This window comes from Mytilus edulis, chromosome 9 (genome assembly GCF_963676685.1).
Source record: "Mytilus edulis chromosome 9, xbMytEdul2.2, whole genome shotgun sequence".
Taxonomy (NCBI): Eukaryota; Metazoa; Mollusca; class Bivalvia; order Mytilida; family Mytilidae; genus Mytilus; species Mytilus edulis.
In genome coordinates, this window is record NC_092352.1 from 53,254,702 (window position 1) to 53,268,695 (window position 13,994).

The window sequence follows — 13,994 nt, forward strand, 5'->3', positions numbered from 1 at the left end:
TAATTTTGGACCCTTTGGGCCCCTTATTCTGTTGGGACCAAAACTCCCAAAATCAATACCAACCTTCCTTTTATGGTCATAAACCTTTTGTTTAAATTTCATAGATTTCTATTTACTTATACTAACGTTATGGTGCGAAAACCAAGAAAAATGCTTATTTGGGTCCCTTTTTGGCCCCTAATTCCTAAACTGTTGGGACCTAAACTCCCAAAATCAATACCAACCTTCCTTTTGTAGTCATTAACATTGTGTTTAAATTTCACTGATTTCTATTTACTTAAACTAAAGTTATTGTGCGAAAACCAAGAATAATGCTTATTTGGGCCCTTTTTTGGCCCCTAATTCCTAAACTGTTGAAACCAAAACTCCCAAAATCAATCCCAACCGTTCTTTTGTGGTCATAAACCTTGTGTCAAAATTTCATAGATTTCTATTAACTTAAACTAAAGTTATAGTGCCAAAACCAAGAAAATGCTTATTTGGGCCCTTTTTGGCCCCTAATTCCTAAAATGTTGGGACCAAAACTCCCAAAATCAATACCAACCTTCCTTTTGTGGTCATAAACCTTGTGTTAAAATTTCATAGATTTCTGTTCACTTTGACTAAAGTTAGAGTGCGAAAACTAAAAGTTTTGCGGTCGTATAAAAATTGAACCCAATTTTTTTAATCACATCCCCCTTTCCCTTATTCCAAAACTAATCTCAATTAAAATTTCTAATGGAGTTTGCAACAATAACTACTCATTTAAATACATCATAAAATATTAAGATGTAAAAAAACTGCTTGTTATCACTGAATGGTAAAGATTATTTTAATTTATCAGTTGGTAGTAAAAAGTGAATATACATTGTATATTGTATATAACAAAGATTTAAGTTGATTCTGGACAAAGAAAGATAACTCCAATTAAAAAAAAATCTTGCTATTGCACAATATTTTGCAATTAGATATTTCTTGCTTACTATTCTGGACAAAGAAAGATAACTCTAATTAAAAAAAATTTGCTATTTCACAATAGTGTGCAATTAGATATTTCTTGCCATTGCGCAATACTGTGCAATTGAAAAGACTTGCTATTGCACAATACTTAATATAATAATTTTAGATCCTGATTTGGACCAACTTGAAAACTGGGCCCATAATAAACCAGATGCTCCGCAGGGCGTAGCTTTATACGACCGCAGAGGTTGAACCCTGAACAGTTGGGGCAAGTATGTCACAACATTCAAGCTGGATTCAGCTCTAAATTTGGATTGTGATTAAATAGTTGACACAGCATAGGTTTCTGACACAGAATGAATGTGTTCTAATGAACTTAAAATTTTTGTTTTCTCTTAGAGCAATTCACTTTGCTGTTGAATATTAATCCTCTCAAAAAAATGTTTGAAGAAATTTTCTTTTTTATTTATGAAATTTCAAATGAGAAAAATTGAACCCAATTTTTTTAATCACATTCCCCTTTCCCTTATTCCAAAACTAATCTCAATTAAAATTTCTAATGGAGTTTGCAACAATAACTACTCATTTAAATACATCATAAAATATTAAGATGTAAAAAAACTGCTTGTTATCACTGAATGGTAAAGATTATTTTAATTTATCAGTTGGTAGTAAAAAGTGAATATACATTGTATATTGTATATAACAAAGATATAAGTTGATTCTGGACAAAGAAAGATAACTCCAATTAAAAAAAATCTTGCTATTGCACAATATTTTGCAATTAGATATTTCTTGCTTACTATTCTGGACAAAGAAAGATAACTCTAATTAAAAAAAAATTTGCTATTTCACAATATTGTGCAATTAGATATTTCTTGCCATTGCGTAATACTGTGCAATTGAAAAGACTTGCTATTGCACAATACTTAATATAATAATTTGGATCCTGATTTGGACCAACTTGAAAACTGGGCCCATAATAAAAAATCTAAGTACATTTTTGGATTCAGCATTTCAAAGAACCCCAAGATTTCAATTTTTGTTAAAATCAGACTAAGTTTAATTTTGGACCCTTTGGACTTTAGTGTAGACCAATTTGAAAACAGGACCAAAAATGAAGAATCTACATACACAGTTAGATTTGGTATATCAAAGAACCCCATTTATTCAATTTTTGATGAAATCAAACAAAGTTTAATTTTGGACCCCGATTTGGACCAACTTGAAAACTGAGCCAATAATCAAGAATCTAAGTACATTTTTAGATTCAGCATATCAAAGAACCTAACTGATTCATTTTTTGTCAAAATCAAACTAAGTTTAATTTTGGACCCTTTGGACCTTAATGTAGACCAATTTGAAAACCGGACCAAAGGTTAAGAATCTACATACACAGTCATGACAGTTAGATTCGGCATATCAAAGAACCCCAATTATTCAATTTTGATTAAATCAAACAAAGTTTAATTTTGGAACCTTTGGGCCCCTTATTCTGTTGGGACCAAAACTCCCAAAATCAATACCAACCTTCCTTTTATGGTCATAAACCTTGTGTTTAAATTTCATAGATTTCTATTTACTTATACTAACGTTATGGTGCGAAAACCAAGAAAAATGCTTATTTGGGTCCCTTTTTGGCCCCTAATTCCTAAACTGTTGGGACCTAAACTCCCAAAATCAATACCAACCTTCCTTTTGTAGTCATTAACATTGTGTTTAAATTTCATTGATTTCTATTTACTTAAACTAAAGTTATTGTGCGAAAACCAAGAATAATGCTTATTTGAGCCCTTTTTTGGCCCCTAATTCCTAAACTGTTGAAACCAAAACTCCCAAAATCAATCCCAACCGTTCTTTTGTGGTCATAAACCTTGTGTCAAAATTTCATAGATTTCTATTAACTTAAACTAAAGTTATAGTGTGAAAACCAAGAAAATGCTTATTTGGGCCCTTTTTGGCCCCTAATTCCTAAAATGTTGGGACCAAAACTCCCAAAATCAATACCAACCTTCCTTTTGTGGTCAAAAACCTTGTGTTAAAATTTCATAGATTTCCATTCACTTTTACTAAAGTTAGAGTGCGAAAACTAAAAGTATTTGGACGCAGGACGACGACGACGACGCCGACGCCAACGTGATAGCAATATACGACGAAAAATTTTTCAAATTTTGCGGTCGTATAAAAATCTAAGTACATTTTTGGATTCAGCATATCAAAGAACCCCAAGATTTCAATTTTTGTTAAAATCAGACTAAGTTTAATTTTGGACCCTTTGGACTTTAGTGTAGACCAATTTGAAAACAGGACCAAAAATGAAGAATCTACATACACAGTTAGATTTGGTATATCAAAGAACCCCATTTATTCAATTTTTGATGAAATCAAACAAAGTTTAATTTTGGACCCCGATTTGGACCAACTTGAAAACTGAGCCAATAATCAAGAATCTAAGTACATTTTTAGATTCAGCATATCAAAGAACCTAACTGATTCATTTTTTGTCAAAATCAAACTAAGTTTAATTTTGGACCCTTTGGACCTTAATGTAGACCAATTTGAAAACCGGACCAAAGGTTAAGAATCTACATACACAGTCATGACAGTTAGATTCGGCATATCAAAGAACCCCAATTATTCAATTTTGATTAAATCAAACAAAGTTTAATTTTGGAACCTTTGGGCCCCTTATTCTGTTGGGACCAAAACTCCCAAAATCAATACCAACCTTCCTTTTATGGTCATAAACCTTGTGTTTAAATTTCATAGATTTCTATTTACTTATACTAACGTTATGGTGCGAAAACCAAGAAAAATGCTTATTTGGGTCCCTTTTTGGCCCCTAATTCCTAAACTGTTGGGACCTAAACTCCCAAAATCAATACCAACCTTCCTTTTGTAGTCATTAACATTGTGTTTAAATTTCATTGATTTCTATTTACTTAAACTAAAGTTATTGTGCGAAAACCAAGAATAATGCTTATTTGAGCCCTTTTTTGGCCCCTAATTCCTAAACTGTTGAAACCAAAACTCCCAAAATCAATCCCAACCGTTCTTTTGTGGTCATAAACCTTGTGTCAAAATTTCATAGATTTCTATTAACTTAAACTAAAGTTATAGTGTGAAAACCAAGAAAATGCTTATTTGGGCCCTTTTTGGCCCCTAATTCCTAAAATGTTGGGACCAAAACTCCCAAAATCAATACCAACCTTCCTTTTGTGGTCAAAAACCTTGTGTTAAAATTTCATAGATTTCCATTCACTTTTACTAAAGTTAGAGTGCGAAAACTAAAAGTATTCGGACGCAGGACGACGACGACGACGCCGACGCCAACGTGATAGCAATATACGACGAAAAATTTTTCAAATTTTGCGGTCGTATAAAAATCTAAGTACATTTTTGGATTCAGCATATCAAAGAACCCCAAGATTTCAATTTTTGTTAAAATCAGACTAAGTTTAATTTGGGACCCTTTGGACTTTAGTGTAGACCAATTTGAAAACAGGACCAAAAATGAAGAATCTACATACACAGTTAGATTTGGTATATCAAAGAACCCCATTTATTCAATTTTTGATGAAATCAAACAAAGTTTAATTTTGGACCCCGATTTGGACCAACTTGAAAACTGGGCCAATAATCAAGAATCTAAGTACATTTTTAGATTCAGCATATCAAAGAACCTACCTGATTCATTTTTTGTCAAAATCAAACTAAGTTTAATTTTGGACCCTTTGGACCTTATTGTAGACCAATTTGAAAACGGGACCAAAAGTTAAGAATCTACATACACAGTCATGACAGTTAGATTCGGCATATCAAAGAACCCCAATTATTCAATTTGGATGAAATCAAACAAAGTTTAATTTTGAACCCTTTGGGCCCCTTATTCTGTTGGGACCAAAACTCCCAAAATCAATACCAACCTTCCTTTTATGGTCATAAACCTTGTGTTTAAATTTCATAGATTTCTATTTACTTATACTAACGTTATGGTGCGAAAACCAAGAAAAATGCTTATTTGGGTCCCTTTTTGGCACCTAATTCCTAAACTGTTGGGACCTTAACTCCCAAAATCAATACCAACCTTCCTTTTGTAGTCATTAACATTGCGTTTAAATTTCATTGATTTCTATTTACTTAAACTAAAGTTATTGTGCGAAAACCAAGAATAATGCTTATTTGGGCCCTTTTTTGGCCCCTAATTCCTAAACTGTTGAAACCAAAACTCCCAAAATTAATCCCAACCGTTCTTTTGTGGTCAAAAACCTTGTGTCAAAATTTCATAGATTTCTATTACCTTAAACTAAAGTTATAGTGCGAAAACCAAGAAAATGCTTATTTGGGCCCTTTTTGGCCCCTAATTCCTAAAATGTTGGGACCAAAACTCCTAAAATCAATACCAACCTTCCTTTTGTGGTCATAAACCTTGTGTTAAAATTTCAAAGATTTCCATTCTCTTTTACTAAAGTTAGAGTGCGAAAACTAAAAGTATTCGGACGACGACGACGACGCAGACGCTGACGCCGACGCAGCCAACGTGATAGCAATATACGACGAAAATTTTTTCAAATTTTGCGGTCGTATAAAAATGAGGAAAAGTTGTTTAATATTGACTCTAAAGGGCAATAACTCCTTAGGGGGTCCTCTAACAATTTTGATCATGCTGACTTATTTGTAGATCTTACTTTGCTGAACATTATTGCTGTTTACAGTTTATCTCTATCTATAATAGTATTCAAGATAATAACCAAAAACTGCAAAATTTTCTTAAAATAACCAATTTAAGGGCAGCAACCCAACAACAGGTTGTCCGATACAACTGAAAATTTGCGAGGGGATATATCTTATTCTGATGGACATTAAAATCTTGAAAGATTTGCCCTAAATGTCTTGGTTTCAAAGATATAAAGAAAAAAATGCATTTTACCACTATGTTCTAATTTTAGCCATGTCTGCCATTTTGTTTGGTAGGCTGGGTCATCGGACACATTTTTTAAACTATAAACCACAATGATAATTGTCGCCTAGTTTGATTAAATTTGGCAAAGTAGTTTTAGAGAAGAAGATTATTAGAAAAGTTACAAAAAATGATGAAAAGTTGTTAAAAATTGACTATAAAGGGCAATAACTCCTTAAGGGGTTGACTGGCAATTTTGGTCATGTTGACTTATTTGTAGGTCTTACTCTGCTGAACATTATTGCTGTTTACAGTTTATCTCTATCTATAATAGTATTCAAGATAATAACCAAAAACTGCAAAATTTCCTTAAAATAACCATTTCAGGGGCAGCAACCCAACAACAGGTTATCCGATTCGTCTGAAAATTTCAGGGCAGATAGATCTTCACCTGATAAACAATTTTACCCCTGTCAGATTTGCTCTAAATGCTTTGGTTTTTGAGTTATAAGCCAAAAACTGCATTTTACCCCTATGTTCTATTTGTAGCCATGGCGGCCAACTTGGTTGGTTTGACAGGTCACGCCACACATTTTTTAAACTAGATATCCCAAGGATGATTGTGGCCAAGTTTGGTAGAATTTGGCCCAGTAGTTTCAGAGGAGAAGATTTTTGTAAAAGTTTACGGACGACGGACGACAGACGACGAACGACGGACGACAGACGACGGACGCAGGACGACGGACGACGGACGACGGACGACGGACGCCAAGTGATGAGAAAAGCTCACTTGACCTTTCAGGTCAGGTGAGCTAAAAACTTGAAATGAGAAAGGGTACTCAATTTTCTGAGCTTATTTTTCATCTTTCTTACCTTTCCTTTATGAGTAGTCTGAAGGAGTTGGCGTAGTTGAACAAGACTATTCTCTTGTACTGGAGTTAGGTTACCAAGGAAACGTTCAATATAAACATCTTCCAGTTTTCCACCAGCAAGATCTGGAGAATGAGCACCTGAAAAAAAAAATTATTTGAAGTCAATCAAACAAAAAATTTAAAAAATATATACTGTATACATGCAGTTTCTAGTATTGCACAGGCTTGGTTAACAAAATATAAAGTGGTACCTGTTCGAGATACTAATAGCCATGAAGTTTTTATTTCCATCAAATGAGAGTTCAGTGCAATGAAGTCAAATTATGAATTCAAAAGTTTATGTTTACACAAGGAGATTTCATTTGAAGTCAGTTGTGTTCAAGTTTTCCACCGAAATGTTACTCATGGATTAAAATAAGATAAGACTGCAAAGAGTACTTATAATGTATATAGAAAGAATGAATAAGAAAATTTATTTTTGCAGGATGAAGATACAAATTAATTCATAGGGGGCTCATATCAACATGCATAAATACTAGATGGAAAACAAGGGTTTAATGATTGCACTTAGTGTTAAACTTGGGTGAACTAAAAGACTGTACAGTTGTATATCATATTGCCTACATCTATTTCATTTGAACTTTTGTGGATATTTCAAATTTGTCTCAGGCCAAAAAAAAAAATAGGTGTGTTTCCGGTCGCCCGACCGACCCTAATTTTTTGGCGCCGACCCTAACTTTTTTTTCCCTGAAAAAAAAAAAAAAAAAAAATCCGGATTTTTTTCGTTTTTTTCCGGAAACGGTTTTTGTTTAGTATAGCCTTTGAATGGCATCTTTTAAACGTTTGATTTCAAATAAAATTTTAATACAGTAAGCATTTGTGTGATACAGATTGAAGTCAAACAACGGCATGGCTTCTGCTATGGCCATCAGTCAAAGTGTGTTATAGGAATAAAATTGACAGTATAACAAGTTTACAATGTTTTGGCATTTACTTCTGACAGTCTTTTCTAATACAAGAGGGAAGCCAAACGTTCAATTTAGGATTAAATTTAATTTTAATATCTGATATTTGCTCAACCATAGCCCCAAAACTCAATTTGTAATTGATTTTCTTTTAAACAGCTAGTATATAATCAAAATTTCAAAGATTTTCACCCATCCCTCTATCATGTTATTAATATTTGGTATTTGTAGAAAAGCTGGCATCAGTTCTGTGAACTAAATTTTCTGAAAGAAACTGATTATAAAACAGGTCTTTGCTGAGACAGACTTTCATGACTTTGATGGGCTTTCTGTGTAAGACTATATGGCATATCAGTTCTGAAAAGTTTGAAAATTTTATAAGCTGGAAGTCCTGGCCAAGTCTTCTGCAACTTTTGAACATGAACTATTCATATCTTGTATACTTTATACAATGAACTGATGAAAATAACCTGAAAGAATAACAAACTGATTATAAAAATACACAAAAAACAACCGAAGCAGGACAGTAAAAAAAAAAAAAAAAAAAAAAAAAAAAAAAAAATACCTACCTACCGACCCTAATTTTTTGGGGCATGCAACAGGAAACACACCTATTTTTTTTTTTGGCCTCATTGGCAATCATACCAAATCCCCTTATTTCTATATCAGTACGTAACTTTCACAAAGGATTAAGATTTCAGAATTTGTAAATTCTGGAATTCATCTTAACAAAAAGGCATATATATTTGATTGACTCCTTTTATCAAAGCTAGCAACTAATCCTGATAGCTTTTTAAAAAAGCTTGACAAATGACATGCAATTTATTCATCTTTCATAACAAAATGTATTTAAGTATACTTTGTGTGATATCATTAACACGTTAAAGATTTTTCAACACCTAAATTGTGAACAAATCCATGACAGATGTCGCTAATGAAACTGAATGCCAAATTATCACTACAAATTATCGACATTTACTTTTAATTAACACTGAGATATTTCCGAAAATGTTATAACAAGTTCTTTACTCCTCAGATTTCAAATAATCAAATTCTCTATTGACAAAATTAATTACCGACATTGTTCAGATTTCAAAAAGAGGCTTCTCTAGATGATCAAGTTACAAAAGAGTCAATAGATTCAATGTTACTGTCTGGCATAAATCTGATTCGAGTTAATTAAATATTGCTTAAATATATATCTGATGTATCAAGTGTACTTCTATAAATCAAAGTTTTATTATGAAAGATATTAGTTTTGCAAATATATTTGACAGATAATCGGAGATCATATGAATACAGCACTACATTTCCAATCCGCCAACTAATTTGTTGGTGAACATTTTAGGAAACAAGAATGCCTTTATCCAAATTTGTGACAATAGTTATTATTAGGGATGGCAACGAGTACTCGAGTACTCGGATACTCGCTCGGAAGACCGAGTACTCGGGTACAGGTTTAGTACTCGGATACTCGTTTGCTTTTTATACATCTTGAGATAGTTCTCTTCACATTTCCACTCAATTTTAAATCTGTTGAAATTTCTCCTTCGTAATACTCAATAAAATAAACTATGTTTATCATGAGGATACTATCTGTTATAGTAGTACATTTTTTTTGTACCAGCAACGTCCTTTCCTTTCGAGGGAATATTTTCATGTGCACTCCTTGTAACAAAAAAATAGAGAGGTTAACAGTCTTTCGTCTGAAATTGTTGACCAGATCATATTTTTAAACGAACACAAAATCAAAGTAACCTGCGGGGAACCCTACACAACTGATTGAGACATTTTTAATGGTGTCTGTACACGGATCAACACTTTTATGGATTAATAATTAACTCATCACAAGCCGTAAAAACTTACCTTTGTTTGTTAATCAAGACTTCTGATTGGTATGAGATGTATATTTAAATTAATTTAATTACTCTTTTTTTAAAGCTTAACTATAATTGTTTAATTTACAATTTAGAGTTATGCGAAAGTATGAGAGCGACATTCAACCACAAAAGTTGAAAATTAACTAACAACGTCATGGCTAAAGAAAAAAAAGAAGAAAATCAGACAAACGATAGTGCAAAAAAAAAAACCCACAGAAAAAGTAATACTGAGCAACACGAAAAAGCACAAGTAATTTGAAGTCCAATATCATAATTGTTGTTGACAAATTTTAAATAGACAAGTCGTGTTATAAAAAATACCAACTCCTCAGGAACAGATGCTAAATATATTGTCTACTTTGTCGGACTTAAAATGCAAATATTTTTGATTTTTGCTTATAAAATATTTTGATTTTATTGAAATTTGGTTCATAAACACGTAAACAAACAATAATTGCTATTATGATAGGTTATTTGTAAAAACGACAGTCGTTTATTTATTGTTTCATTGACACAAAAAACAGAAGAGCAAGCTATTTTTGTAGTACGTTTGTATTTTGTCAATGTGTTTATGAAAGGTAATAACAAAAGCACTGCATCCCACCTAAAATCTAACTTAAACTTTTCAATAGACGTTTTTAAGATTCATCCGAGTACTTGCGAGTACTCGAGTATTATGACCGAGTATCCGAGTATTAAATTTCAGATCTTTTGACATCCCTAGTTATTATCCACAATATTCTATTTTCTTACCTTCAGAAACAGGAGACTTCTCATGCATGGTGGCAGCAGTGGCTCCTAAGACTATATGCTATTTTCCTACCTTCAGAAACAGGAGACTTCTAATGCCTGGTGGCAGCAGTGGCTCCTAAGACTATAAGCTATTTTCTTACCTTTAGAAACAGGAGACTTCTCAAGCATGGTGGCAGCAGTGGCTCCTAAGACTATACGCTATTTTCTTACCTTCAGAAACAGGAGACTTCTCATGCATGGTGGCAGCAGTGGCTCCTAAGACTATACGCTATTTTCTTACCTTCAGAAACAGGAGACTTCTCATGCATGGTGGCAGCAGTGGCTCCTAAGACTATATGCTATTTTCTTACCTTCAGAAACAGGAGACTTCTATTGCATGGTGGCAGCAGTGGCTCCTAAGACTAGACGCTATTTTCTTACCTTCAGAAACAGGAGACTTTTCATGCATGGTGGCAGCAGTGGCTCCTAAGACTATACGCTATTTTCTAACCTTCAGAAACAGGAGACTTCTCATGCATGGTGGCAGCAGTGGCTTCTAAGACTATACGCTATTTTCTTACCTTCAGAAACAGGAGACTTCTCATGTATGGTGGCAACAGTGGCTCCTAAGACTATACGCTATTTTCTTACCTTCAGAAACAGGAGACTTCTCATGCATGGTGGCAGCAGTGGCTCCTAAGACTATACCCTATTTCTTACCTTCAGAAACAGGAGACTTCTCATGCATGGTGGCAGCAGTGGCTCCTAAGACTATACGCTATTTTCTTACCTTCAGAAACAGGAGACTTCTCATGCATGGTGGCAGCAGTGGCTCCTATGACTAGACTCTATTTTCTTACCTTCAGAAACAGGAGACTTCTCATGCATGGTGGCAGCTGTGGCTCCTAAGACTATACGCTATTTTCTTACCTTCAGAAATAGGAGACTTCTCATGTATGGTGGCAACAGTGGCTCCTAAGACTATACGCTATTTTCTAACCTTCAGAAACAGGAGACTTCTCATGTATGGTGGCAGCAGTGGCTCCTAAGACTATACGCTATTTTCTTACCTTCAGAAACAGGAGACTTCTCATGCATGGTGGCAGCAGTGGCTCCTAAGACTATACACTATTTTCTTACCTTCAGAAACAGGAGACTTCTCATGCATGGTGGCAGCAGTGGCTCCTAAGACTAGACTCTATTTTCTTACCTTCAGAAACAGGAGACTTCTCATGCATGGTGGCAACAGTGGCTCCTAAGACTAGACTCTATTTTCTTACCTTCAGAAACAGGAGACTTCTCATGCATGGTGGCAGCAGTGGCTCCTAAGACTATACACTATTTTCTTACCTTCAGAAACAGGAGACTTCTCATGCATGGTGGCAGCAGTGGCTCCTAAGACTATACGCTATTTTCTTACCTTCAGAAACAGGAGACTTCTCATGCATGGTGGCAGCAGTGGCTCCTAAGACTATACGCTATTTTCTTACCTTCAGAAACAGGAGACTTCTCATGCATGGTGGCAGCAGTGGCTCCTAAGACTAGACTCTATTTTCTTACCTTCAGAAACAGGAGACTTCTCATGCATGGTGGCAACAGTGGCTCCTAAGACTAGACTCTATTTTCTTACCTTCAGAAACAGGAGACTTCTCATGCATGGTGGCAGCAGTGGCTCCTAAGACTAGACTCTATTTTTTTACCTTCAGAAACAGGAGACTTCTCATGCATGGTGGCAACAGTGGCTCCTAAGACTAGACTCTATTTTCTTACCTTCAGAAACAGTAGACTTCTCATGCATGGTGGCAGCAGTGGCTCCTAAGACTATACGCTATTTTCTTACCTTCAGAAACAGGAGACTTCTCATGCATGGTGGCAGCAGTGGCTCCTAAGACTATACCCTATTTTCTTACCTTCAGAAACAGGAGACTTCTCATGCATGGTGGCAGCAGTGGCTCCTTAGACTATACACTATTTTCTTACCTTCAGAAACAGGAGACTTCTCATGTATGGTGGCAGCAGTGGCTCATAAGACTAGACTCTATTTTCTTACCTTCAGAAACAGGAGACTTCTCATGCATGATGGCAGCAGTGGCTCCTAAGACTATACACTATTTTCTTACCTTCAGAAACAGGAGACTTCTCATGTATGGTGGCAGCAGTGGCTCCTAAGACTAGACTCTATTTTTTTACCTTCAGAAACAGGAGACTTCTCATGCATGGTGGCAGCAGTGGCTCCTAAGACTAGACTCTATTTTCTTACCTTCAGAAACAGGAGACTTCTCATGCATGGTGGCAGCAGTGGCTCCTAAGACTAGACTAGATTGGCTGCTATTGCTATGTTGACTGTTAGACCGACTCCTTAGACCACTGTCCTGTGAGGGTGTGTCCTCAATTTTAGGGGTCCACGGTTTTATAAAAGATGTACCCTCTGTTATTAATTCTTGAATGTAGTACTCTATTACTTCTTTACCCTAAAAGAAATAGGTTTGATGACATTTAAGAAATATTGCTTCAGGCAGTTAAAATACAAATCTAGAAGATAATTCATAATAAGGGAACATTTCTTCAACAAATACACCCTTTGAAATTATCTGTTCCAATTATAAAATGTTCTTTTTCTTTTATCACATATAAAACAGATAAAAGATAAAAATTATGATAACAATAAAATTAAACAATGTTTATAACGTTCAAATTCATTTCAGTAGCCAGTTTAAACTATGAATGAAGTCAGTGTTAAAGTAACTTCTTTTTCTATTAGGTTTAGTCTTCTCATATCTAAATTGATTGAATGATTGATTGGTGTTTAATGCCACTTTCCGTACTATTGTGCTATTCCATGGCAGTCAGTTTTTATTGGTGGAGGAAACTGAAGTGTCTGGAGAGAATCTACCACCTTCATAGTCAATTATGATTGGAGTTGAGTTGGAACATGACAAACTAAAAGTTAAACCCACAACCTCATTGTGGACAGGTTTGTGATACAGTAGTTTGACTACTTAAACCATTCTGTCACTGAGGCCCCTCTCATATCTAAATAACCTCAGCAACCAAGATATGAAACAATCAATGGGACAACCTTATATCTTTATACATGTGTATCTAAAAAGTAAAATCACAAAAATACTGAACTTAGAGGAAGATCAATTGGGAAAGTCCATAATCACATGGCAAAATCAAATAACAAAACGCATCAAAAACGAATGGACAAGAACTGTCATATTCCTGACTTGGTACAGGCATTTTCAAATGTAGAAAATGGTGGATTAAAATTTGCATAGATGTAGTAAATATCAGTAACCATTTTATATCTTCTCTTCTTCTTCTTCTTCTTCTTCCATATAAGAGTTGGGTTCCTTGAATGAAACGTTTAAACTCTGCGGGACTACGCATGGTGACATTACATATCTAGTCCCCTAAGGCTATATACAGTATTTACAATAAAATCAGGTTGTTACGGTTAAAATTATGTACAATCGTCCAGTCTGGTATTAATGTGTTGTCTGTAGCCCTGAGCGGAAATCTTCAACTGATCCCGCTTCAGCAACCCTGGCAGGTAATGTATTCCATTCCATGATTGTTCTTGGAAAGAAGGAGTTCCTGTAGACATCACTGGTGACCCTTTGTTGGTAAAACTTGTGTCCTCCACGAGTTCTACTGTCGCCACCTTTGAGGTAAGTACTCTTGTTGATGTCTATCAGCTCAT

The 13,994-nt window shown here is 34.8% G+C and overlaps 1 protein-coding gene across 2 annotated transcripts in view; it reads right to left on the minus strand.

Moving 5' to 3' along the window:
* The window catches only part of LOC139489761 (SEC14-like protein 1), a 71,394-nt gene that overhangs the window by 22,792 nt on the left and 34,608 nt on the right, over window positions 1-13,994 (minus strand). For both annotated transcript variants that reach the window (XM_071276552.1, XM_071276554.1), the window contains exons 5-6: window positions 12,549-12,759; window positions 6,713-6,849 (exon numbers count right to left, since the gene is read on the minus strand). In XM_071276552.1, the coding sequence (XP_071132653.1) occupies window positions 6,713-6,849; window positions 12,549-12,759 (348 nt within the window). The remainder of the gene's footprint in view (window positions 1-6,712; window positions 6,850-12,548; window positions 12,760-13,994) is intronic.